At 46.6% G+C, this 16,503-nt stretch overlaps 1 protein-coding gene across 1 annotated transcript in view; it reads right to left on the reverse strand.

Moving 5' to 3' along the window:
* The window catches only part of si:dkey-172j4.3 (diacylglycerol kinase eta), a 42,743-nt gene extending 26,483 nt beyond the window's left edge, over nt 1–16,260 (reverse strand). The window contains exons 1-2 of the mRNA XM_068755936.1: nt 16,168–16,260; nt 15,839–15,943 (exon numbers count right to left, since the gene is read on the reverse strand). Coding sequence (XP_068612037.1) covers nt 15,839–15,943; nt 16,168–16,260 — 198 coding nt within the window. The remainder of the gene's footprint in view (nt 1–15,838; nt 15,944–16,167) is intronic.
* Between the last annotated feature and the right edge of the window lie 243 nt (nt 16,261–16,503).

Here is a 16,503-nt window from a genome sequence, read left to right on the forward strand (position 1 = left end):
GTGACGCTCCCTTACACACACACTCCACCTCAGGACTAGCTCTGTTCTAATCCCAGCTGCTCCAATTTAAACTTCCCTTGCTTGCTAGCCACACCCCTCCAGGTGTGCTGTACGACACACCTTTTGTGTGTGTGTGTGTTTCTCTCCCTCACACACACACAGATGAAAAGATAAGGTGGAGCATGCAAATAAGCTCTTCTCCTTTCTGAAATGACACACACACACCTGAAAGGAAAGATCTGTGTCTGTGTGCTGCCCCCCCCCCCCCCCCCCCCGAGGCTATAAATAGAACTGGAAAAACCTGTCTGATTGACAATGAGAACACATGCACACGCACACACCCACACACTCTGATGGGCAGGTTAATGAGAGCTGGAACATCACAGCGACACAAATGAACACAAACACCCTGTCGCCCTAAATCAGGGGTCCCCAAACTACGGCCCGCGGGCCGGATCCGGCCCATTTCCACATTTGGCCTGGCCCCCTGAACAACACCAGAGACCCAAAATAAAATTTACTTATTTTCCTTTCCATACAACATGAGTGCGCACAGATCATGCCGGCGCCCTTTGTATGTTTAAAGAAAAATCAACTGTTCATGAGACTGCACCGAACCAGCGCGTGAAAATACGGTATGATAAAAGGGCACGTTTCCTGGCATAGTTGGCAGGGGGGGCAAAATGGCCCTGGTATCGAATCCCACTACGGGAACGAGGTGGAGCAGGGGCAACAGGGCGGGCCCGGGGCACACCTGGGCGCAATGGAGTGACCTCTGCCTTGAGGCCGTGCAGCGCCTCACGCCTCTGCCGGTAGACGGCCTTCAGCTCCCTGAGCTGCAGCGTCGGTGGAGAATCCGTCTCCATCGCTAAATCACAGAGACCCAAACGTCCGTAACGCGTGTAACGTCTCAGAGCTTCGGGCGAACCGGCACCTCGGCCTCCCGTCAGCTCCTCGTACTGCTGTGTGGTCGCCGCGGTGCTGTCGATCCGTCTCTCGACGGCGTTCACCTCCTCGGAGGAGGTGCCGGCGTTCCAGCAGCGCCGCTTTGCTCTCCTTAAAGACGGCGTTAATCTCGCTGCCTCGTCCGACCTTAAAACACTCAAAGGCTTCGTCTTTGGGCGGAGGAGAGCTGGACAGAGGCCGACTGGTCAAGCTGAGCTGCACGTTAGCGCGGGATAAAAGGGACCGCAGTCCTACCTGTTCCCCGGGTGGGCTCTATGTGAGGTCCCGGTGGTTCCGGTACGTCCAGGTTCTCCGCGTCGGGTTCTTCTGGCTCTTGTTCCCGTTCAGGCGTCTGGACAGAACTCGGCTTTGACTTGGAGACGCTCTCTAAGGGCTTCTTCAAGGGCTTCTTCGGAACCGGACTCCCCTCCCCCCGCCTCTTATCAAAGCTGGGAAGTCACAGCAGGTCGGACCTCCCGGACCCGAGACCCGGATTCTACCGGACATGGTTCTGCTCCCGTTCCATCACTCACCCAGACTTCTTGGTCTTACAGGTCACAACTAGTCAAATTAATTCCAGAAATTTGACTCAGTCTCTTAAATGTTTTTGACTCGCTAATTAGCGGTCATTCGTGTTTAATGGGGGGAAACACAGATTCAGGTTAGCTTAGTTTAATCATGTAGCCAAAGAGAACAAAAGTGACTCTCCTCCTTAAATGTAAAATAAATTAAAAGTAAGATATCTGGAAGGACTTTTATTCACCTGCCCGTCTGGGAGACACTCGATAAGGTTGTGAGGGAAGTTAGCCGTCGGTCCGATCCGGACGAAGACTCCGACTTCACCTGCGTGAGCCTCCATAGCTCGTTAGCAGCTCCTGAGCAGCTGACTAGCAGCTCGTTAGCGCTTCGTTAGCGCGACGACGACGCATAAAAGTCGCGTTTGACTTGCAGCTTTCTTCATTCTGTACTAAAATATAAAATACTGCTTGAAAATGCGAGAGAAACGTTCATTCCAGCTCACTTGAGCGGCTCGGTTGCTTCCGCGCTGGTTCCCGCTCGCCGGAAACCGCTCGCCGGAAGGCAAGGGCAAGTTTCCTGGCAGGGGGGCAAAATGGCCCTGGTATCGAATCCCACTACGGGAATGAGGTGGAACAGGGGCAACAGGGCGGACCCGGGGCACGCCCGGACGCAATGGAGCGAACTCCACTGCGCCCGGGCAAAGGCCCTAGGCCTGCCCCGCCGCCCCCGCGCCACCCCCACTCCCACAGTTGGATGCGAACCCAGTTCCTCCGGCTGTGAGTCGGTAACCCTACCGACCACGCCACCGTATAGGTGAGGAGGCTTGAGGTATTACTCAGGTCGTACCTGTCAAATAATAAGTTGATATCTCAGACCACAGCGTGTTGTTGTGTTGTTATTTTGTGCTACGTGGAGTGGGCGTGTCCCCGACCAGGTGACGTCGTACTGGATTCGAAACCAGTGCCTCTGGTCTAAAGTCAACAATGCTACTGTCTATTTATCCTAACGTTTGATGGGGTAACGTCTAGGTGGTGTAGTGGGTAGTGCACTTGACTCCCTGCTGGGAGATCCTGGGTTCAAAACCAAGGCGTGCAGCATTCAGGTTCTTTACGATAATTTGAGGTTTGTTGTTTGGTCCTCTGCAGCTGTGTTGGATCAGCTGATTGATCCAGTCGTTCTTCTCCTCTGCACTTCGTGATAATGCTGGAGAGAGACTGAGTTTGGGTGTGAGAGGCATTGCGTGTGTGACGCTCGATTCATGTCACTGTGTGTAGTTGCGATGGTGAGATGAAGCCTAAACTACAGCCTGCCTCCGCATTCGGCCCCTAAATGTTTAGGCCCCCCCCCCCTGCCATCATCACACTTTTCCTACAAACTGACCTCAGCCCTCCATCAGAGAAGGGAAAAGTGATGTGGCCCTCACAGGAAAAGGTTTTGGGACCCCTGCCCTAAATGAACTGTCCTGACTCTCTCTCTCTCTCTCTCTGTGTGTGTGTCCACTGCCTACGCACCATCGTGTCAGGCGAGTGTCAAGTCAAATAACAGCGAGCGTGCATGTGGCTGCGTGTGTTTATTGGCAGTCGGCATATCATTGTGCCTCTAATGAGCAGAAACATGTTGTTCCCTGCAGACAGACACAGACACCAGAGAGAGAGAGAGTCTGACTCTATGTCTCTCCCCCCCCCCTTACCTTTAGTCTTTTAGTCTATTCTCAAACTGCCTTTGTAAATCTCTCTCTCTTTCATCCCAATCGATTGTGGTGAAACCGATTCCAGAATTAGGTGAAAGACCTTAATGAGAGACTTTATTGTGTTGCGTAGTCAAACCATTGACGGGGAATGGCTGATTATAGACGGGTTATTGGTAGTTTAGTCCATTTGTGCTCGGAGTATTTCACCCTGGGAGAGAAAAATAACGCAGTGACAAACGTTGAGAACGGGAGCAAGGCTGCTTTTAAGGTGCCACAGGGAGTCGTAATTGTTTTCCTGCCGGAAGGGGCGATAAAAAAAAAAAAGTGGATTCTGAGTGAAATACGGATTAAAAAGAAATGAGCTCAGAAGTACAGCAGAAATTAGGAACAACATCGTCCTGACTGCTTTGCCCGTTTCCGGGTGGCGGGCCTATCCCCAGCGAGAGGCGGGGCACACCCTGGACAAGACGCCAGTTCATCGCAGGGCCGCCACACGCAGACAGATAATCATTTGCACACACACACATTTTTAGATAGGACATCTTCAAGGAGAGTCACGTTTGGAGTCATACTTTCACATCCGGACGTCACATGACCGTAGTGCCACGCCCATCTGAGCTGTGACAGCGTACCAATAGAGACGGTGATCAGTTTGGTAGCTACGCTGATGAAGTTCGTCATGTGGCTCCTCCTCTGGTGATGTTTTGCACATACATGTGACTTTGAACACGCGCAGAGGCAGATGTTGGGGGGGACACTTCAGTTTAGAGAATGGGATATTGTGTATCCGGCAAATCCGACTCCATTGTCTAGAGGACATTTCAAAATAGAAAAAGCTTTGCGCAGAAAGACAGACATATATTCTTTTGACACGATTGCAAAAACCATTATCTAATAAAATGGTGTGTCTTTGCCAGAACAGACAAGGACCCCCCCCCCCCCCCCCCCAACCTTTCAAACTCATCCCTGTTTTTGTAATCACGAGGCCACGCCGGCTGTCCTTGGGTGGACAACGGCAGAATGCCAAATGAGGCTCGCCCCCCCCCCCCCCATGTCCCAGAGGCTGAGATTTTTAGAATGCAGTTACTCAATCTGCCCAACAGATGGCGGACTGACAAAGAGACGAGACGAGGGACAGGACGAGGAGGCAAAGTGATGGAGTGGACGGGAATGGAAACAGTCAGACAGAAGTGGAAAGAGGGGGGTTGGGATGCAAGAAAGAAAAAATAGACCGAAAATGTCTGGTTCTTTGAAGTGGTTAAAACAAACGCAAGGCATCCTTTTCAAAGAGCTGACCAGGTCCAGCGTATTTTCTTTTATCGCCTTTTTCATGTCTTCACATTTCTGGCTGGGGATGCAAAGGCACGCAGTGTTGCCATGGAAGCAGTCCGTTTTTCAGACAACCTTCAGCTTTGAAAGCTAAAGACAGAAGCCGACACATGCACACACCATGTAGGAGTGTGTGTGTTTGTGTGTTGTGAACTTGTGACACCCTTCTGCGCTTGACAACTTTTATTTTGTAAAAACAAATTATATCAAACTGTGCAACTAATGGCAAAACACACAGCAAGACAAATGGTTTGAAATAGAAATGTCTTTCATCATCTCCATGCATAAACATGCTGCCTGACCACACACACACACACACACAGTCAGTGGGAGGACCTTGCACCATGGCGACCACATCCTGTGTCATGTACCTCCGTGTGTTTATTAATAGACACGCACACACACGCACACAAATATCGGCGATATGCACAATAAAACAGAGAGAGAGAGAATCTAAGGACAATTTGTTGTACTTGAGAGGACAGATGGGTCACACACACACACACACACACTCATTCATTCATTCCATGTTTGTATGTTGATGCGGTGAAATATCATCCAGTTTTTGGCTTCTGCCTGTGTGTGTGTGTGTGTGTGTGTGTGTCGGGGGGGGGGTTATTGCCTTGAAGCATACGGGCCAAATCTGGCTCTGGTGCGGCATAATTCTCTTTCACACACACACACACACACACACACACTAGAATGAAGATATAATTCTCTCAGCCAGAAAGAGGTGGAAGTTTAAAGACAAGAGGAAGGTGATTAGCATGCCGTCCATGCTGCCGGTGAATCGTGATGTTAATCACGTTCTGGCACATCGTCAGTGAGCGATGGGGAGCAGGGGCGAGTTTACAGGAGGGGAGAAAGAGGACTGAGGATGAGATGAGACGAAATGAGATGAAACGAGGGAAGATGAGAGGACATGAGATGAAATGAAAAGAGGAGAGATGAGGATAGGAGGTTAAATGAGAAGAGATGATGGGATAAGGCTATGAGATAATGTGAAGAGGGGAGGCGTCAAGATGAAGTATGCCTGTTGTGTATTTGTGTGATGTCAGCATGAAGATCACACAGTTTAATCTCATCTCCTAGCTCTCACACACATCGACTGTGTTGACTGATTGTCACACACACACACACACACACACACAATGTTTTTGTACAGGAACAGCCAAATTTACATTTGCATTTCCTGCACTACCGACTCGTTTCCCTACAGTCTCATTCCGCACATAATTACTAATAAACTGAATTCCGCGGAGCTCCTACAAACAATGCTGGCAATTTTATTTATTACATAAACCCCCCCCCCAAGTGCCTAAATCCACAGTCTCCTGCAACTATCCCCGGAGATTTGTCCGTTATTATAAAATAAAATAAATACAAAACAAACAGCAGGCCGACGGGGATCAGCTGACACCAAATGTCTTTTCTATCTCTCTCACCCTGATCTTTCATTCTTTCCCTCCGATCAATTACCCCCCCCCCCCTCCCGCCTTTGCCCACTCTTCCATTATCCAGGCCATCTGTTTACCACCACCTCTTCATCCTCATTATCTCCTCTTATTCATCCTCCAGCTTTACACCATCTTCAAAGCCTCTCCTTTTCTTACCGCCTTTTCCATCCGTGCTTTTGCATCTGTCCTGCCCACCCCCTTCTTTCACTCTCTTTTACGTTCCCTCGTTTCTTTTACCTCCATGTGGGGTTTTCCTCTTGCTTTTTTCTTTGCTCCATCTTCTCTCGCGAGCCACGACTCTGTCATTTGTTCATTTGCTTCCATCACATGCGAGATCTGTGATCTGTATATGTGAATTTAATCTGGAACTGTATCTGGCATCTTTTCTTTCAGAGTTGTTTTTCCCATCTCAATGGTGACAGTATGGCGGCGTTGTCCAAAGTTTACACCGCCGGATCCTGTTTTCATGGGCCCGCCATTTAAATAAACAGCCCACATGCAACCGAAGTTTACCGTTTTAAGGTTAAACGAGCCACAGATTACTTGCTGTAGTGTTTAGTTTGAAATAAAAAAAACAAATCTGCACGTTCAGCTTTCTCTTTGTAAGACGGACTATTTGTTGTTTTCCCAGCTAACGCAATGTGGAGACTCGGCAGACCACAGCACAATGGAAAATTAAAGCATGGCGAAACCGCAAATTTAAAGAATGTGCAACATGAAAACTACGAACAGAGAACTCGATCGAGGCCCTGACCGCAAGAGGGGCTCCAAAGTGAAGCGATCACAAGAAGAAAATAAAAAATGGAGGTCTTACGTACAGCTCCTTCCTCTTCCTCGAGGAAGTCAAGAATATAAACAAGAAAGACCCAATGAAATTAGTTTTTTTTTTTACACAAAACATGAGATCTTATTGGCGGCTGTTGCTCCTTAATTGTGTTACCTGCTAAATGGGATTTGTAAAACACGCTGCTCGTAAAGTGTCAGCGAGACACTACAGGTTCCTCTTCTAGACATTACATCCCAGGAACAGAAAACTAGCCGGTGAAACATGGTGAACAGCGGTTGCACTAAAGGGACTTGCACAAGCACAGAAGCCTGTATTTCTACATTGCTTATATGTGTGTATGCGCTAACGTGCGTGCATGTGAATCCCATCTCCCTCCTCCGCCTCCTCTCTATTCACCCACCATCCAGCTCTACCTTTTCTTTTCCCCCTCCATCACTCTCCCACCACTTTTTGGTGTGTATAAAATTCGCAAAGTTAAAATAACCTTACTGTACAGCCACATGCGCTTGTCCAGAGGAAGATAAATTTGCACCCATAAACACAGAGACTGACGGAAACACGTGGACGGCGCGTTTTGACACGACTCCAACATGCTGATATTTGTTTTAACAAAATGACTTTCTAAATTTAGACTCCCGTTTCTAAATTTAGACTCCCGTCTCCCAGAAGAGGCTCTAAAAATGGAGACGAGTCCTTGTATGTTGCCGTTTTGCAACATGGGGATGCCGGCGGCGTACGCGTTTGAATTCTTGCGGCTCAGGCTGGAATTTCTCGGGGTTTCACAAAGGATGACATTCGTTTCCAGATGCGGGAAAAATCTGGCCATCCGGCCGTCGGTGAACTCGAATTGAATGTTTACCTCCGGAGCAGAACCACCAGGTGCTACCAACATGAGTTCATCTTACGCAGAATACTGTATGTGTTCTAGTAAAAAGAAAAAAAGATGAAAGAGAAGAGGAAGAAAAAAAAAGACCCGTTGTATAAACAGAGAGGATGTTGGGGATTTAGAACAAGCCCATTTCTAGAACAGGCCCAGTTTCTCAAAAACAGACATGGTCGACAAAAATAGATTCTACAAAAGGCGTTTGCTGAGCGGTTAGTATAGCAGAAAGCATGACAGACGTGTGTGTGTGTGTGTGTGTGTGTGCGTGCGCGCTTATAGAGAAGACTCTCAGCGCTCCGTCTGTGTGCTTCCGATTTCTCTGACGAGCCGTCAGACTGAGGGGAATCCCGGGCCACACACAAAAACACACAGGAGGGGAATTTAATCCTAATCTCGTGCAAACAGGCATCTGAGAAGATGCACAAACGCAGCCCCCCCCCCCCCCCCCGATGCTTTTCTGCAAAGCCACGAGCGGCTAGTTCCACACAGATGATCCACAAAGTTGCAAAGCTGGTAGTTGGACGTATATTGGAACAGCCAAATGTGTCAATCGATTCTAATGGACGTCACAAAGCTTTTATTTTGAGATGCTTCGGTAAACGATCAGGTTGCGTTGAATAATCGATTCCCCATTTTGAACGGATGCTCTGGGGATTCCTTAAGCATGTTCACTGTAGCCTCAATGCTAAAAAGTGTTAGTGTGAGCTGTGTGTGTTTATGTGGCACAACCTCAAAGTGGTTGGACTTCTTCTCAGCTGGTTTTCTGTCCATGTCTTCTTCTGTGGTTTGGGAGGAAGGAACACTGCTCCTTTAATTACTGAGCTCTAATTAGATCATCACTGACAAGACTGTGGGGGGGGGGGGGGGGGGGGTCTCATGAGTCCTTTTTAATTCCTTCAAATGGAGGTCAACTATTTTCAAAATGAGAGCATGTCATCTATAGTATGGTGAAGGAAGTGTAATTGATTCAAGTGTACAGGAACACAAATTAAAAGCACTTCTATTTTTTGTTTTTCATCTGGTTTGCAGGTGGAAAGGCGTCCATTGGTTGGTTGCTTTTGTCAGGATTCTTTTGTTATTTTTTGCTCCAATCTTGTGCTTCAGAGATAGTAGTTCCATACCGTGAATTACAAACAGCAGTTTGGAATTGCTCGAGCAAAAATAGAACAAATCTTTTTAAAAGATTGGGATGTTAAAGTATTTGCTGGTTTTTATCCGCTCTCTGCAGAAAGAAAAAAAAAATCCCTTTGTGTGGAAAATTGTTTTTCATTGTATCCATCTCAAAAAAGAGGAAAATCAGACGGACAGTGTCGATGCCAAAAACATGGCTTTGATTCCTTTTTTGAAAAGAAGGAAAATGTGGTTCCGTTTTAGCTGCAACAATATTGTTTATTGTGAACAATGTTTGTTATGCTGCTACTTCTCCACTCAACACGCCTGAGATAAATCATGTTGGCATTTCTGAAATCTCACAAGGTTTTGCACACACACACACACACACACACACACACACACACACACACACACACACCCTGGAAGCTACTTCCAGGCCGGATTCAAAGTTCCAATCTCCTGTCTTCACCTGCTGTTTACCGTAACACTCTTTCAGTGAGGTGCGTGTGTGTGTGAGAGAGAGGGCTTGCAAACACACTCAGAGGGTATGTAGGACACTTCTTTCACTTTGCGTGAAAAATAAACACACACAAACACACACTGAAGCATTTCACCCAAACAACAGACGGTGAGACGCACAGTCTCCTCCTCCTCTCCTCTCTGGGGCAGCGAGTACTGAGGGCAAGTTTACTTCCGTTAGGAGCGGGTTTGTGTTTGTGTGTGTGTGTGTGTGTGTGTGTGTGTGTATGGGGGTGGGGGGTATCATTATCCAGATTAAAAAGCCGAGGAGAAAAACGGAAAGGGAGGTGTTTTTGTCTTTCTGATAACTTGCCAGCAGCTCTAACTCTAATGTGATTCGCTATCTGGCGCAGCGTCGAGCTTGATGACTCGGGAAAAGCGAGAGACGAAAGGGAGAGTCGCGGACAAGGACTGGGAGATGAGAGCAAGGCTTTGGCATTCGTACGACTTTGGGCTGGGCTTCTTAAAATGATTATAAATCGTCTTGTCTTCATCTTTTTGTGACGGTTGTGTCCTTGGTTTGTCCTGGGGGGGGGTTGCTTAAATGAAGTGAAGGCGTCGGACGCCAGCAGGAATTCAGGCAGCCGAGCGGCGAGAAGGGGAAACAGAATCCACAGGAGGCCAGAGCGGACGTCTGGCTCTGCATCTTCTGCAAACATCGCGCTGAGGTTAAAGCTGAAGCATCAGTTGATCGATCTGCGGTTAATGGAGAATGAGCGCATCTCAAACGCCTTCAGGCAGGAACGCAGACGATGCTGCAGCAGATGTAGGAGGCCGGTACGATAAACACGCATCTGGTTAAGTCCAATTTCCCTGGGAAGAACTGATCTCGTTTAGAGCGTGGTCAGAGTTTTCAACATGACGGAACCGCCGACGGCTCAACCACCCAACGTGGGACCGTCTCCGGTCATATTGTCATCCGTTTCCAGACAAATGTCCGGAAATACATTTTTAACAAATGAACAAAGAGTAAATACGGAGGTCTCTCTCTCTCTCTCTCTCTCTGCATCTTTGGAAGTGTTCAACGTTATTTGTAATTTTCGCGCGGGAAACACGTCACCTCTCGTTTAAATGCAGCCTACAGGAATTTACCGCCGGTGCGACCTGTTTGCCCTCCAGCAGCAGATGGACACGCATCAGCAGGTAGGCAATAATCATCAATGCAATTACTGTAGCTGATGGAAAAGTACGAGAGGAAGGACAGCAAATAGAGCTGGTGAGAAAAAAAAAAACGGTGCACACAAAGTCCTCTTTATTTGTCAAGGACACACGCACGCACACGCACACACACACACTGTAGGCTTTACATCAAGTGTCATTAACAGATGGGTTTTTTAAGCTGCTGACTCATACTGCTTCTCTTCATGCAGTACTTCACATCAGGGGGCGTGAATGTGCATGGACAGCACACACACACACACACACAAGCACATCGTTTTTGCAAGTACAGTCAAATAAATAACAGTTTAGTGAATTACCGGTACTTGTTTTTCAGGATAACAACAACATCAGTTTGTGTGTGTGTGTGTGTGTGTGCGTGTGTGTATCTGCTGCGGTGACGCTCTCACTTCCTGTCACAGAGGTTTCGAGATATTCGGTCTATTTTTGGTCACAGAAAGAGAAAGACAGACGCAGCAATAGAGGAGTAAAAAAAAAAAGAAGAAGAAGAAGCAAACAAGCGGTTCACACAAGCTGAAGCGTGTGGTCGAAGAAAACACAGGAAAGCACTGCGCTAACTGGCTATCCTTGTGCGAACGCTAATTACCATGAGCGCCCTCTGGGCAAACTGGAGGTGATTTTTGGTTCGACGTTATGAACATGGAACCAGATTTCTGTCCTCGAAAGGGCAAAAGTAGCACGATCCTGGTGTTAAAACGCACTTTAGTGCTTATTACAGGGAAGTCAAACTACTTAGCTCAATGCTAACTTTGCCAGCTGAGTGAAAAACATCACTCTCGACACAGGAAATATCAGTTCAGTGCTTTCTGCCGTCAGTGTCCATTAGGCAGCCGACAGCAGAGAGACGAGTATGTGACAAATAGTACAAGCCTGTGGAGACACACACACACACACACACACACACGGCTGTCAAGACTGAAATGTGTTCGCTCATTAGTGATGACACAAACACACACAGCTGCAAACAGAGTGAAAACGAGTTCACTTAATGGCTAAAACACACGCACACGCACTAGCGGCGGCGGCGGCGGCGTCGTCTGCTCATCGTTAGTGCGTTTCCAGCGCGAGCGTCGCCACGTCAGACGCAGTCGCTGTCGAGAAGTCGATGAGTTTGCCTCACACACTTTGGCACACACACACTTTTCTAAATGGCAGACTCGAAGGCTAATGGATGCTGAGACTTTGCAGCCGCGAGGGAGGAGGGATGACGGGGCAAGCGGGGAGAACATGAAGAATGGGATCGGAAGAGGGATGCACGACAAGTAATATTTCTTCTAGGAACTCTACTCTACTCGAAACCCTTGTTAATTTATTCCCGTCAAGCTCAATAACTGACCCAGTGTCATCAAGCTCAGGTCATATGGTTAAAGTCAGCAGGGTGAATAGGTTTAGTGAGGCCTGGAAGAAAGGAAAAAAAGGCTAGGATGATGAAAAGCGGAGGTCAAAGAAGAGAGACGGGGGGCATGTAGAGATCAAGGCATGCGGAATAAAGCTCATCCAGGTGGCAGCAATAACGGAGAGGGATCGGAATAAGACAGGACTCAAAAGATGAGCTGCGAAAAGAGGGAAAAACATTAAAAAAAAGGTAGCACTGAGTGAAAAATAATACAATTTGAACAATTGTCTTGTTTCATGCATCAGTTTATTCTATATTTGTATATTATTCATCAACTATTTGTGAAAAAAAGTACTTTGAAAAACGTTCAATGCAAACCATCCCATCTCATCTAACTTAATTTTGAGAGATTACGCAGAAGAAAATACAAAACGGTGCAAATTTCCATTCACTCGTTCCATGCAGTCACCTCAACGCAACTTTTCCACTGCGGATATGTGTAAAGCCTAAAAATAAAAGCTATAAATATTCACATGAACTTCATTTGACTAGCCGGGAACTTTGATCATAATCAAAAAGAACAAGTTTGTTTTTTACCATCCTTTGATTACCATAAGAACTGCTTCACATTTTGGAGAGCATGCAGAAAACAGAAAAATTACGTAAATTTAAATGATGCAAAACGTTCATAAAAAGTCCTCTCGGTTGTTTTATTACACCGAAAGTTCAGCAGCCATGTTTGTTCAGCCTTAACTTGTTTTGCTCCGGAATAACACGTCTCAAATAGCCCAGCCGCCCCCTCGACAGTCCTGCCAACCTGTTGTGAGGGTAAACATGGGTATTAGACGCTGTTGTTTTCTTATATAACCAGACCTGCTGCTTCCCACTCGCCCTCCATCTGCCTTCCACTTACTAATTTTCTCCCTTTTGTCCATCTGCATCTCTTTCCATCCTTTCAGCATTGACCCACACACACCGTTGTAGCTGCAACACATCAGGCCACGGGCATAAATCAAAGCGGCCATCGCACATAACCGGCCAATCCCACACACTCGCGCGCTCTCCTCGAGCCATTCCTGGTTGCCGTCCCACACGCAAACACACACACACACACTGGCGTGACTCGTCCTCGACTGTATTGCAGTGAACGCCCACACAGATTTCTGCACGAGGAGCGAGATGCAGATAAAAAAAGAAGAAGAACAAATGTGGTGTGGGTTTGAGTCCAAGGGACCACGCAGGAAATCCACAGGAACAGAAATGGAGGATAAAAAGTAGCTCTACCTGATGGTCACTGCTCAAAACGGCAGCGATACGGCTGGTTATATAACCGAAGCGGGGCTGCTATTTCAGGAGGAAACATGTAGGAAGCAGTGAAAGCTAATTGATTGCGCAACATCTATAAAAGAGACTTAAGGTGCAGGAATGGCGGCGATAATTCAAAGAAGCTGGACAAACGAGAAGAAGCGTGTTTAGATCTTTTTGGTTTAACTCTGGATGTACAAAGTTTTTTTTTTCCTCTTAAAGAAAAGTTAAAAAAACAAAAACGTGAAGGAAGTGACAGGAATTCATCTGCATAAAGTAGAATGAAGAGAGGACGGCGTCCTGAGTCTCGCGTGGAGAGAGGGCGTCCCCCCCCCCCACACACACACACACACACACGCTGGAGCTGTTTGCCCGTCCGCCTCATTCTCTTCCCGTGTCTTCCTTTATGTTCCGCACAGTAAATGAGAGCAAGGCAAACAGGAGGAGAGAGAGGGGGAGGAAGAGGAGGAGGAGAGTACTGTAGAAGGGGGGGGGGGGGGGGGGGAGAAGAAATGGTGTGAAGAATTATGTAACGCAGCCTGGAGAGACTTAATAAAACAAAAGACAAAACGGAAGATCAATAATAAAAATCAGGAGGTCACAAATCACATTGAACTAAACGCTAAGATGCTTTTGCGTCGCTGCAGGCCTTCGTGTGCCGTTAAAAACTGCAAAACCAGCTGATCTGAATGTAAAACGTTTTTTTAGGAGGGCGACTGTTTGCCTTACAGCAGATCTCACGCATCACCGGATTAAGTCACCTTCATCTTAACCCTTTTTTCCAGACCCTTTTGAAGTCATGGCAGTTTTGCTCCTCAGTTTGTACTTCTGGCCTCTAGAAAAATGTAAATAAAAACTTGAACTTCTGATTCCCGGTTATGAAGAAGTTCATCTCCAAGTACACAGATATCAAATTACATCCGACACCCTGACGTCTCGGGGCTATCGCGACATCTGTACAATTATTCAGGGACTAAATGAATCTAACGGTGTCAGGAAGTCAAGACGCAATTCACAGAATGAACAACAAGTGTGCCAAAAGCCCGCAAGTACGGCAAGAGGCAAGGGACAAAATGAAGCCAGACAAGACCAGAGACTGTTTGTCAATGAACAAATCATGCACATAAATTAAACAGTTTAGAAGAACAAGTAAATAAAATCATCTGCTTGGGCTATTATCACCATGGTATAATCCCGGAGTCAATAACTATCTTAATCCAAGTCATGTGTGGTTCACACACACACACACACACACACACGTAATCCTGTCTTTGTCAAATTTGATTGACAGCTCACTGAGTAGCAGCAGCAGTGTCGTTCAGCCAATTGGAGCGGAGATTTATGACGTCATTTGCGGAAGTGAATATTTTTGCACCAAACTCTGCGATTTTACACTGAAAATTACAGTAAATCTCATTTATGTCTGGAACCGCATCAACAGACACGTTACTTACAGTAAAGATTGTGATCAAAGTTTCAATTTTAGAACTTCTCATGATGCGTAAAATGCATTCAAAATGCGCTGTATTTTATTTCTTTTTTTTATTTTTTTTTATCCTCAATCCTCATCCTGTTCTTAAAATTTTCGGAGTTTTAAATATATATTTTTAATTATTATTATTAAAATGACTTCACTGTTAAGAAGTGACCATTTCTATGGATGAAGAAAGAGAGTCACTGGGAACAGAAACGTGCAGCAAGATTTTGGAATCACTTTGGTGCCAAATTAGTTGAATTTCACGACTACAGTGGCGACCCTCTATGACGTCATCATGCCTTATATGGGCATGTGCATCAACCCTGACGCCACATTACAGTGATATCCTTTGAGATTGCCCAATCGATACCAGACTGACATTCAACACCATTATCCTGCTCCTGGAACAAACTTGACATTATGGGATGCTGTCTCCATGACGACAGTGTTGCTAGGTGTCCTGTGCTTCCTATCGATTGGCATATGATTTCCAGATGATGCTCAGCGCAACTGATGGATAATGACTTCAGCAAACGACACATTTACACGAGGATCATTTACACAGCCGCCGTCTACGTTTGATCAATGTCAGTATCGTTTCCCATCCTGCATATTAGCTCATCAATAACTAATGAGGCCGATGTGTGTGTGTGTGTGTGTGTGTGTGTGTGAGAGAGTGTATCTGCCAGTAAGAGGCAAATATCTAACCATCAGTGCCGTCCAGAGGTCAAAAGGTAGCTTTGAGGAGTTCGTTAGGAGATCAGAGCTTTAAACTCGAGGAGGGGGGGAAATGATGCAGCGAGGCAGAGGTGACCTTAGCCGGGATAAGATCGAAGGTCCGACTCGAGAGTTAATAAAGTTACGACAGAATGAGACATTCGAAGAGAGCAAAGACAGATTGGGAGTGAAAAATCTTTCGCTGGCTGCGCCAAACAAGTTATAAACCCTCCCAGATGCCCTTCATCCATTCATTCATTCATTCATTCATTCATCCTTCTCTCTAATTCCTTTTAAACAAATGACCGCCTCCAATGTTCACACGGGCTTCTCAGCCTGTTGGCTTCATCCATTATTTTGTTCGCTAAGCTAATTATTTTAGCCCTTTCGCTAATGCTGCTTTGTAAGTTTTTGTTCTTTTTTTTTTTATATACATCAAAAAATTCTCAAAATCAACTGAAAACCAGTCAAAGAATCATCTGTAAGAGAGGAAGAGCTACGGGAACCCTGTTTTTATTGGATGTAAATGCTGCAGAGGATTTAATCCCCCCCCCCCTTTGCATTTACCGGTTTTTTTCCTACCTTGGCCCTGATCTGTCCGGAAGTTGAGACTTTGCGGATCAGCTTGTGCGACGTCTCTTCTTGTTCTCCGTCGCTGTCGGACGACTCCTCTCCGGTTTCTCCAGCCTAGAAAAAATTAAAATAAAAAGGAGTCATTCACGGCATACATTTTCTTGATTTTTTTTTTTTTTTTGTCTTAACCTTAAAAAAAAAAAAAAGAAAATCCTGTGAGACAACATTTCTTTGAAGAAATTATTTCTTTAATTTTGGCCCAAACGTCTTTCAGACTTTCCGACATATATCCAAGAGATGATTTCCAATCCAATCAAATCTCATTCGGTATTACTTACAATATGCGCCCTTTCAGGATCCGCCTGCGGCGACCCCGGCGACTCGCCGGGCTCCGCCACGTACAGGACGTTGGGGCTCAGCTTGGACGCCATGACGAGGACGAGGAAGACGATGCTGCGGGAGGGAACGTCCGATTTATAGGGGAGGAGGAGAAGATGACGAGCGGAACGGCGGCGCTTTGGGACGCCACGCTCGTCCGTTTACAGTCGGAGGCCAACTCTGGAAAAGATGGAGGGATTCATTATTGATCAGGAGAGAAAAGGGGGGGGGGGGGGCATGAGGAGAGGAAGGGGCATGTAAACAAACCCTCCCCTTCCTCTGCTCATATCGATGCT

This window comes from Brachionichthys hirsutus, chromosome 23 (genome assembly GCF_040956055.1).
Source record: "Brachionichthys hirsutus isolate HB-005 chromosome 23, CSIRO-AGI_Bhir_v1, whole genome shotgun sequence".
Classification (NCBI taxonomy): Eukaryota; Metazoa; Chordata; class Actinopteri; order Lophiiformes; family Brachionichthyidae; genus Brachionichthys; species Brachionichthys hirsutus.